The 12,324-nt window shown below is 36.5% G+C and overlaps 2 protein-coding genes across 2 annotated transcripts in view; one reads left to right on the top strand and one right to left on the bottom strand.

Moving 5' to 3' along the window:
• LOC105837615 (ADP-ribosylation factor-binding protein GGA3) overlaps positions 1-12,324 on the bottom strand; it is a 133,562-nt gene that overhangs the window by 101,069 nt on the left and 20,169 nt on the right. The window lies entirely within an intron of this gene.
• LOC118645365 lies at positions 9,574-10,830 on the top strand. The gene has a single exon (XM_036286240.1). It carries the CDS (start codon positions 9,574-9,576, stop codon positions 10,828-10,830), a length of 1,257 nt encoding a protein of 418 aa, XP_036142133.1.

Here is a 12,324-nt window from a genome sequence, read left to right as displayed (position 1 = left end):
ACGACAAATACGATTGGTCAATTCCAATGGAATAATCGGCCAGTTAATTTAACCATGAGTTGTGGAACCGGGCCTAAGTAAAGGCCCTTGCACATACATTTCTGTAAGGCCGAAATCACATGGTGCGAAATAGAGCTGCGGAATAGAACGTGCGTCATAGAAGCAGCCAATCAGAACTTTGCCGCATTAGAATGCGTTGATGCGACAAAGCTCTGATTAGCTCTAATCCAAAATCACATGGTGCGGAATAGAGCTGCGGAATAAAAGTAGCCAATCAGAGCTTTGCTGTATCAACGCATTCTAATGCGGCAAAGTTCTGATTGGCTGCTTCTATGACGCACGTTCTATTCCGCACCATGTGATTTCGGCTTTACTGTGCCGTAAAAAATTGAGCAATAAGATTGGTCAATTCGGTCGGTTACGGCTTATTTGAGCGATATGATTGGTCGAAATCTTACGGTTACGATTACGAAAATGTACGTGCAATGGCCTTAATAGATGTTAAAAAGATGAAACTTGTAATTAAATAATTTGTTTTCAAATGTGTTCGAGATTAGAACAGTTTCATTGGAATTTTAACATTTTTTCTTTTTGCTCTGTTTTATCCGCGAGTAGTGAGAGCTGCTGACAGCCATCACGCTCCTTGTAGTTCATTTCTTCGATGCACCCAGTCGCACGGCGCTGTCACTAGCTCATCGCTCACGCGCGCGTCTTTCGTTTTCTCGCATCGTGGTAACTATGCAAATAAACATGCCCAAAAAAGGGCACGTCAAAATCAATGCCCAAATAACCCAGGTAGCAAGCTTACGTCATTTTGACGTCCCAAAATGGTCATATCTGGTCATATGTCGTCAAAATGACCATTTTTTTACATGACCTAAAATTGACGTCATGATGTGACGTCATTTCGTAGTCATATTTCAGTCATGATTTGACGATTATTTTCCCAGACAGCACGCATCCAAAATCGGGACATAAAGACGTCATTAAGACGTATTTTAGACACGGTCTAAAGCAGTGTCTACAATGAGATTTAAGGCGTAAGGCATAAGCATATTATATAAGCATCCCAGCTAGCCAGGCCTGTTAAAATCACATATCGGCCTGTTAAAATCACATGAAAGCTTTACAGCAAGGATTGTTTCAATTTTGACAACAATTTTATGATAAGTAATTGTCTGTTGCTTTGTTTTCTAAAAGTTTCGAGCAAATTTACGGCAAAAGTTTTCATCACACGATGCTGCAAATAACAGAGAAAGACTTGTACATAAATATTACGTATAGAAATTACAAGATTTGTTCCGACACGATAAAATGCAAAATTTAAGCAAATAACAGAGCAAACCTTGCTACACGACATGACAATAAATTTATGGCAGAAACAGGAAATCTTGTTAAGCACAGGATAACGGCAAATTACCCCTACAGCATGAAATATTGCTGCAACGTTGCAGAAATATTGCAATAGTGCATAATATAACCAATATTGCAGAAATATTGTAGCAATATTACAAATATAATATTCCCTAGCAAATGTTGCACAATATTGCAGCAATATTACAAATGTAATATTTTTTAGCAGATGTTGTGCAATATTGTAGCAATATTACAAATGTAATATTTCCTAACAAATATTGCACAATATTGTGGCAATATTATATTGCAACCGTGCAAAATTTATTTCCGTATAATCCGTATTTCTTAATCTAGAACTAATAATAAGTAATATTTTACATAATTTTAAGGGACAAATAAAAAAATAGAGCAGGATATTTTTATTTTAAATTTTTATATAAGATTAGAGCTAAAAGATACATAGATGTGCAACAAATTCTGTAATCACGACAGCGTTGCGTCCCATATTAGATTGAGTGAAGCAAGTCCAGAAGATGTTCACTCTGACTTATATATATAATACATTAATTAAACATGTGTGAACCATACATGCATGTGTAATTCTAGCGTATAAATTGATTAGGATGGGCATTTTCTGGACTTGCTTCATTTTAATGCTTACTTAAATCTAGAATGGAACGATATTCGATATCCGTTGGTGTATGTTAATTTAATTAATTACTTTTTTAATTAATAATTTTTTTAATTATTGTGCCGTAACGGTATGACAATAAATTCATTTTCCGTTTTTCGTATAATACACATCTTACATATTATTTGATTAATTTAACCACCTGCAACATTTCCTTCATATTGCGCATTAACGTTTCAGAAATATTACAGCAATCTTACAAGAAATATTGCAGCAATATTGCTAAAATATTACAGAAATCTTACGGGAAATATTGCAGAAATATTGCAGACATATTGCACAATATTGTTTTGGAGCGGACATAGGAATATTGCTGCAATATTGCAGCAATATTTTCTGCAATATTCCAATCTTGCAAAATAATATTTCTGCAACGTTACAGCAATATTTCATGCTGTAGGGGTAGTAGCAAGAACAAAATAAAACTTGCCGAGCATACTTTCGCAACAAAATTGCGACAAGGTGTGTCCGTAAACAGCTTAGTTTTTGTTGGCAAGGCTTGTCGCAAATAGTATGACGCATATTTTATGCAAATAACAGAGTTGCATTATCGGGTTTTAAACTTTATTTCTGACTTTACTATCTATCTCGAGATGGCGCATTTCTCGTGAAAAAGATTTACCTACTGGATTAATAAAAGGGGCTCGTCGAGAACAGAGAAACAAGTACGATTGCACCATTCACATTTGCTATTGGACTAATTAGTCTAATATTTCAGTCTAATAATCATTTTTGTTGATCTAAATTTTGACAATATTTGTCCTGTTCTTGCCACAAATTTGCCATCATATTGTGCATAGCAAGGTTTGCCTTGTTTTTGCCACAAATTTGCTATCATGCTATGTTCAGCAAGGTTTGCTTTATTCTTGTCACAAATTTGCTATCATATTGTGTACAGCAAAGTTTACCTTGTTCTTGCTGCAAATTTGTTGTTATGCTTTACTAGTAAATTTTACCCTGTTATTTGCATAAAATATGCGTCATACTATTTACAACAAGCCTTGCCAGCAAAAGCTAAGCTTAATGCGGACACACCTTGTCATAATTTTGTTGCAAAGGTTTGCTCGAGTTTGCGGCAAACTTCGCGCAAAGTTTGCGTCATTTTGCTAGCTGGGATATTACCCAGTGAACACATTTTATAGCGGCAATATAACATGGAAGTTACATGTAATTTAACATTGTTATTCTTGTGATATGTAGGTGCTATATGACATAGAAATAACTTGTTACGTAATATTTGTTATACGCAAGTGATCTAGCTGTTATACATCGTTTTGGCGTTACAGTTATTCAACAAAAATTGTATAATCGTAACATAACACGTTCGTATCAATGTTATTACGGAACGATGCGTCGTAGTTGACTCAGAAATCAGACATTATAACATCCTGAATGACAGATCTATTTGATAATAAAAAAAAATATTATAAAGATAATGTTTCCAAAAATAACGGTTTGTCTACAATTACTGCGCACAAAAAATGCACAAAATCTAAATTCATCATGTGCTAAACAAAAACAGAATAATAAATGTATACTACTCAATTTTTCTTAGAATTATGATCTATATAGTTAACCATCTAATTAATCATTTGAACGCTTCAAAGATTAGTGCTAAATAGATCGCAATTTCCATCAAATTATTAAGGTTATGGAAAAAGATAAATTTAACAATGAAATTAATAAGTAAATAAATTAATGCTATTTATTTTTAATGTTTTGCAAAATTTAATTGCTTTTATAAAAAATAATATAGTTGCGTCAGTTTACATATAGGTATATGTACACAATAACAAGTACCCATATCGATGAGTCAAATTGGCGTAGCAGGTAGAGTACAAGGTTCGTAATCCTAAGGTCCCGGGTTCAAACCTAGCAGCGGCAAGTAAGAATAAAATAAAAAATAACATAATTTAAATTTAATTAATTAATAAAAATTTATTCTAAATGTAGTATGTGCTGTTGATAAAAATAATTTTTAAAAAATAAAATTTTTATTTTATTTTATTTTTCTTTGTAACTGTTGTGTAACGGTTAAATAACATGTAATTATAACATGTTATATTGCTGAGTCGGAAATTGTAACTTACATGTAAGTTACGTGTAATTTCAGAGTAACGTAACCTGTTATATTCGGTTACATTGCTGTTACACTGCTGCTATATTACTGTGTTCACTGGGTATATTTAACTTTAAGAGAACTTTTTTAAGAAAACATTTAGATATCTTAGAAATGTCAAAATGGTAACATTTATCAGAGACGTCTACTAACCCCTACAGCATGAAATATTGCTGCAACGTTGCAGAAATATTATTTTGCAAGATTGGAATATTGCAGAAAATATTACTGCAATATTGCAGCAATATTTCTATGTCCGCTCCAAAACAATATTGTGCAATATTTCTGCAATATTTCAGCAATATTCCCCGTAAGATTTCTGTAATATTTCAGCAATATTGCTGCAATATTTCTTGTAAGATTGCTGTAATATTTCTGAAACGTTAATGCGCAATATGAAGGAAATGTTGCAAGTGGTTAAATTAATCAATTAATATGTAAGATGTGTATTATACAAAAAACGGGAAATGAATTTATTGTCATACCGTTACGGCACAATAATTTGAAAAATTAATAATTAAAAAAGTAATTAATTAAATTAACATACACCAACGGATATCGAATATCGTTCCATTCTAGATTTAGGTAAGCATTAAAATGAAGCAAGTCCAGAAAATGCCCATCCTGATCAATTTATACGCTAGAATTACACATGCATGTATAGTTCACACATGTTTAATTAATGTATTATATATATAAGTCAGAGTGAACATCTTTTGGACTTGCTTCACTCAATATAGTATGGAACGCAACGCTGTCGTGATTACAGAATTTGTTGTACATCTATGTATCTTTTAGCTCTAATCTTACATAAAAATTTAAAATAAAAATATCCTGCTCTATTTTTTTATTTGTCCCTTAAAACTATGTAAAATATTACTTATTGTTAGTTCTAGATTAAGAAATACGGATTATAGGGAAATAAATTTTGCAAGGTTGCAATATAATATTGCCACAATATTGTGCAATATCTGTTAGGAAATATTACATTTGTAATATTGCTACAATATTGCACAACATCTGCTAAGAAATTTTACATTTGTAATATTGCTGCAATATTGTGCAACATTTGCTAGAGAATATTATATTTGTAATATTGCTACAATATTTCTGCAATATTGGTTATATTATGCACTATTGCAATATTTCTGCAACGTTGCAGCAATATTTCATGCTGTAGGGGAAGAGCGGTCTTTGAGATATCTCATTAAAGAATTTCATTTAAGTTTCTTGAAAATGTTATCCTTTATTATTACCCGATCAAAAATTTTTCATGTAAAAATATATAAAAATCTGTAGAATTATGTATCAAAAATGTCCATGCAAAATTTTATATTGTATATTTTTATATAATTTTACATAATTTTATATACTTTTATATAATTCTGATATAATTCTATAAATTTATACATACTTTTACATAAAACATTTTTTATTGAGAAAGAATTATTCATATGTAATTATATATAATTAAATATAATTATGTATAATTATATGTAATTATCTATAATTGTAAATAAGCAATTTTTTTCCCGGCAAAAATTTTTTTATACAAGAGTATATATAAATCTATAAAATTATATCAAAATTATATAAAATTACATAAAAATATGTAAAATTAAATAAAAATATACAATGTAAAACTTTGCATGGACATTTTTGATACATAATTCTATAGATTTTTACATACTTTTACATGAAAAATTTTTGATCGGGTAAGGTTATGGAAAAAGATAAATTTAACAATGAAATTAATAAGTAAATAAATTAATGCTATTTATTTTTAATATGTTTTGCAAAATTTAATTGCTTTTATAAAAAATAATATAATTGCGTCAGTTTATAACATATAGGTATATGTAGACAATAACAAGTACCCATATCGATGAGTCAAATTGGCGTAGCAGCTAGAGTACAAGGTTTTGTAATCCTAAGGTCCCGGGTTCAAACCTACCAGCGGCAAGTAAGAATAAAATAAAATAATATAATTTAAATTTAATTAATTAATAAAAATTTGTCCTAAATTTAGTATGTGCTGTTAATAAAAATAATTTTTAAAAAATGTAATTTTTATTTTATTTTTTTTTAGTTGCAGTTTAAAGATATCCGATTTAAGAAATCTTTTAGATATCAGTTTCATGATATCTTTCTGTTCTCAAAAAACGACGCATTGGTTAACATTCTGACATTATATGTTATGTTTTAAAAGTCTCTTTATGTTATTATTTTCAGAAACAGGATATCTTTTAGAGATCTTTTTGACAACATATTGTTCACGTCATTCCATGACGTCAAAATACGGTACATTTCATGACGTCAGGAATTTGTGACATTTGACTGTCATTTTAACGTCATAAGGGCGTCATTTCGTGACGTCAAGAATAGTCAGTAAATGACCATTTTGGGACGTCAAAATGACGTGAGCTTGCTACCTGGGAAGTCTCGAGATCCGTTCCCTTACCGCCCCTTTTATCGTCTCCGCGATCGTAATTGTCTTACGACGAAAAATTAACCAGTCTCTCGCAGCCCGGCACCAACATTAGATCGTCCCGCAGATCTCTCGCGTCATCTGCCGATCCTAGCTGCGAGGATTCACTTCTTCCATCCCTAATTCGGCAACTTATGTTAATTCATTCTTAAGTTCGAATATTCGTGTGAATGTGTGAGTGCATCACGTCAATGCGCGGGTGACCGTATCTTTCCCGCGAACGTCCTCTGCCTCGTGCACAAGATCTCCGTCGGATCGCGCGCAAGATTTCCGGATTCGCGAAAGCTTCGATCTAGAGGCTCTTCAAGATTTCCGCGTCGATTACAGACAGCGTAATATCGGGACGTGTCAAGATTTCCGTAAAATTGTAAAAGATACGGTTCGCCCCTCGCTCCGAACGTCCGTTTTTTAAAAATGATAATTATTCAGTTTAGGCACTGGTATTCAAATATCGATGTAGTTGTGTTTATTCGATACAGTTTTGCTTCAAACGAACGAATCTGGCAAAAAAAGCGTCGCTCTGCCCCAGAAAGCGAAATAATAATCGTTAAAGTTGTCGAATATTCAGGTTAAGAAATCTGGGGCTCGATTCTTGAAGTCATTCGCAAGAGAAACGTATACGCAAATACTCGCTCTAACAGAAAGTTGTAAGTTTATTGGTTAATAGCCATACGATAGCCAATAAATTTCCAACTTTTCTGTAAGATCAGAATTTGCGAATACGTTTCTCTTGCGAATGAATTCAAGAATAGAGCCCCTGTCATACCGACGAAATGTAGCGACACGAACACTCTCCGCGGCCATGTGCGCATGCTCTACAGTCATATGTACATGCTTCGCGGCCATATACGCATGCTCGGTGGTCATCTGTGCATGAAATAAAGGCGCGAATTTAAAATGTATGTGTACTTTTAACGACTTTCTTGTATTCTAATAGTAACTAATAATAAATAAGTCTACATATACTAAAAATAATAAATACTGTAAAGATTAGCAAAACCCCTACGCAAGGTGGAAAGTCGCAAACCCATGTGGTGCAGAGAATGCTTTGCACACACACACACACACACACACACACACACACACACACACACACACACACACACACACACACACACACACACACACACACACACACACACACACACACACGGTGGGGTGCAAGGGGGGTCTTCGGCTCCCCTCCCGCACCCACCTCGTCCAAGTCGCTGATTCATGTGGACTTTACTTTGCTTGCAATATACATGGGTTGCCTATGTACATTGCAAGCAAAGTAAAGTCCTCATGGGTTAGCGACTTGGACGGGGTAGGTGTGGGAGGGTGGCCGAAGACCCCCCTTGCACCCCACCGTGTGTGTGTGTGTGTGTGTGTGTGTGTGTGTGTGTGTGTGTGTGTGTGTGTGTGTGTGTGTGTGTGTGTGTGTGTGTGTGTGTGTGTGTGTGTGTGTGTGTGTGTGTGTGTGTGTGTGTGTGTGTGTGTGTGCAAAGCATTCTCTGCACCACATGGGTTTGCGACTTTCCACGTAAAACGAGATGCTCGTAAAAATATGTATATAGACATTTGAAATTCGCGCATTTTTACCATGACTTGTGCTAAACAGAGCATGCGCTTGTGACTAAGGCCGGTATTCATAGTCGGATCTTATATTTAAGATCATCTTAAGTACTGTCTTAAGATGTCATCAGCCAATCACAGAGCCGTATTAGCATCTTAAGACATTGCTTGAGACGATCTTTAAATAAGATTCGACTATGAATACCGGCCTAAGATCGGAATTCATAAGCCCGGTATTCATAGTCAATTCTTATGTTTAAGATCATCTTAAGTACAGTCTTAAGATGCCATCAACCAATCACAGAGCCGTATTAGCATCTTAAGACATTACTTGAGACGATCTTAAAATAAGATTCGACTATGAATACCGTTTATACCTGTCATGAATACCTGTCATACTGACGCAATGTAATGGCTTGAGCACGCGCAGCGATCATAGGCCGGAATTCATAGTCGAATCTTATTCAAGTTCCAGCTTAAGCACGATTTTGAGACGTCAATGCTGTTATTTCATTGGTTAAGTAAGTCTCAAGTCGGCTCGAAGCTAGACTTAAGACAATGCTTGAGCTTAAGATCGGTCTATGAATCCCGTCCTAAAAGCGTGAGAATATGGACGAAATTCATAGACCGATCTTAAGCTCAAGCATTGTCTTAAGTCTAGCTTTGAGCCGACTTGAGACTTACTTAACCAATGAAATAACAGCATTGACGTCTCAAGATCGTGCTTAAGCTGAAACTTGAATAAGATTCGACTATGAATTCCGGCCTATGATCGCTGCGCGTGCTCAAGCCATTACATTGCGTCAGTATGACAGGTTTCATAACCTGAATATTAGTCAACTTTAGCGATTAATATCTCGCTTCCCGGAATAGAGCGACGCTTTTTTTTATTAGATTCGTTCGTTTGAAGCAAAATCGCGTTGAATAAGCACAACTACATCGATATTTGAATACCAGTGCCTAAACTGAATAATTACCTAATAAATAATTAAAGTGTGAGTGACATCATCGCCTCTTTTTTCTTCCTATCACCCCCCGTGAATACCTACCGCATTCCTCATCACTCGCTTCGCGTCTCTATCGGGACGGATCCCGGCATTCTCTCCGTGCGATCGCGTTTACCCTACGCACGCACAAACAAATTTGATTCGGATTGAGTTCTAAATTCGCGGTCACGCGGAGGTGATTCAAGTGATTTACGTGATAATCCGTGTCTCTCACCATGGCGGATATTCTTGAAAGGCAACAAACAATCCAGAAGGTAATTGAACGTGCCCTCGAAAACTTCAAAAAAATCGGAAAGGGCAATCTAACCACGGCGAAGATTCCCGCATCTTGCTTCTCAAGGACAACTGGAGCCAATTCATGAATGGGCATGCTGCCGTGAAGGAAGCGATTCCCAAGGTAAAACGAGAGGAGTTCCCATACTTCAGCGAGGATCATTTCGAGAGAGCCCAGGATGCCTACCTCAACGCTCTGGACTACATGGCGGATTGCTTAGAGGAGCTCGAGCCGACAGTGAGTCCAAACCATTCGAATACCTTTTACGTCGACCGACGTCAGAATGCGCCCGCGGATGCACCCGCGACTGCGTCCGCGTTTTCGTTGCAGCATCTCCCTCTCATTCAATTACCGCCGTTCGATGGTAAACCCGATGAGTGGGCACAGTTCCGCGATCGATTTACTACGCTGATTCGCGACAATAAAGATCTGAATGATTTCGCTCGCATGCACTTCCTGTCCTCGTGCTTGAAAGGCCGCGCCGCAGAATGTATTGCTAATCTTCCTGTTACCGCGGAGAACTTCGAGATCGCGTGGGCCGCGTTGACTTCGCGCTACGAGAACAAGCGGCGCTCGCTTAATATCCATCTCTCCGCTCTGCTCGGTCTCTGTAGCGTACCGCGCGAATCGGCTTCCAAGTTGCAGCTCTTATATAATAAGGTTATGGCCGCTCTAACGTCCTTCTCGAATTTGGATCGCAATGCCGAAAACCTTTGGAACGATATGCTCGTTTACCTTATCACGCAGAAACTCGATTCGATCACGCGTAAAGCTTGGAATTTACAGGAAAGCAGTCGCGACGATCCGCTTCCGTTCGACGCTCTTAAACGCTTTCTTGAACATCGCATTCGCGCATTGGAAAACAACGCAATCGTCGCCCCCGTGAAACCTGGTTCAAAAACCGCTACCTCAAATCGCGTTCACGCTGCCACCGCGTCAGCGAACGTGCCTCCAAAGTGCCCGCTATGCGACACGCCCCATTTTCTTAATTCCTGCGTTAAATTTAAGGAAAAGAATCCGAATCAACGTCGAGAAATGGTGAAACAACAAAAACGTTGTTTTAATTGTTTGAGCGAAAAGCATACAGTTCTATCTTGCAAAAGTAAATTCTCATGTCGAGTTTGCAAGAAACGGCATCATTCGCTTCTCCATCTCGATTCGGATTCTTCTTCCACCGGATTCTTTTTCCGACCCGGATCCGACAAGTTTCGATCCCATCAGTATTATCATTGGGGCCGATCTATACAGTACTTTACTTCTTGGCGGCGTCCGCAAAGGAGACGTCGGCCAGCCGATTGCCCAAAACTTCGTTCTTGGATGGATTATTTCCGGACCTATTGATTTTCCCGCGGCGAGATCCCCGTCGCATTCATCCGTACAGAGCTCTCACGCCAGTATTTCAACGCACCAAATTTCGTGTTCTCCTGCTCTCGAGGATGAGCTTCGTCGTTTTTGGGAAGTCGAAGAACTTCCACGACAATCTATTCTCTCGCCGCAAGAGAGGCAATGCGAAACGCATTTTCGCGAGACTCATTCTCGCGATTCCGACGGCGATATGTCGTTCGCCTTCCTTTTAAATCACCTCCCCCTCTCGATATCGGAGCGTCGCGTCTCCAAGCCGAGCGTATGTTAAACACGTTAACGCGGCGGTTTAAAAACAATTCAGCATTGGCAAGCGAATATCGAAAATTTCTCGCGGAATATGAACGTCTTGATCACATGCGACCTTCGCCTCAACCGCAGAGCGAAACCATGCAGTGTGTTTACATTCCGCATCACGGGGTAATCCGAGAAAATAACGCTACCACCCCTCTCCGCGTTGTGTTCAATGCATCAAGCGCCACTTCCAACGGGTCTTCGTTAAATGACCATTTACTCGCCGGTCCGAAATTACAAACCGACATCACGTCAATTTTATTGCAATGGCGACGATACCGATTCGTATATTCCCCCGATATCGCGAAGATGTATCGCCAAATTCGCGTCGATCAACGCGATATCAATTATCAACACATTTTATGGAATTCAACACCGCATGAACCGCCTACTGACTACCAGCTGCTAACAGTCACGTACGGTATGTTATGGGCGCCCTTCCTCGCTCTTCACGTTTTAAAACAACTCCCCAGGTAGCAAGGTGACGTTAATACGACGTCAATAATTCGTCATTTAAGGTCGCGGACGTCATGTTACCAAATTAAGACGTAATAGTAACGTCATTTTTTGACCTATTAATTACGTCAGTCATTTATCCATCCTACAACGTATTTCCGACGTCATATTCTTGACTAATTAATAACGTCAGTTAATTGATCATTTTACGACGTATTAATAAGATTTTATTAGTGACTAATTACTGACGTTAACTATAATTCTTTGTAATAACTGACGATTTGACATCAAATGACGAGGTCTAGGACGACACCTTGCTACCTATAACTATTAATCATTATTTAAAGATTAGTTAATAAACAACGTTATTAAAATTAATATAATATTTTATATAATTAATCAATAAACTATCAATATTTTAGAATCATCCCAGGCAGCACATAATATTTATGATAAATATTTATTAATATTTATTAATATTTATTTTTTCAAAATATTATATAAATATTTTACACATATTTTATATATACGAAGAAAAAAATCTTTATTCAACATATTAAAATATAGCTTAAATATTTTATATAATATTTATGGTAAATAAAAAATAAAGATTTGTATAAGTAATATTTTGTAAATATTTATAAATATTTCATATATATTTTTATAATATTTATGATAAATCTTTATGATTTGTCAAATCTACCCAGGTAGCAAGCTCACGTC

Source organism: Monomorium pharaonis, chromosome 4 (genome assembly GCF_013373865.1).
Source record: "Monomorium pharaonis isolate MP-MQ-018 chromosome 4, ASM1337386v2, whole genome shotgun sequence".
Lineage (NCBI taxonomy): Eukaryota > Metazoa > Arthropoda > Insecta > Hymenoptera > Formicidae > Monomorium > Monomorium pharaonis.
Note: the sequence above shows the minus strand (reverse complement) of the source record. Positions and strands in the feature narration are given on the sequence as shown.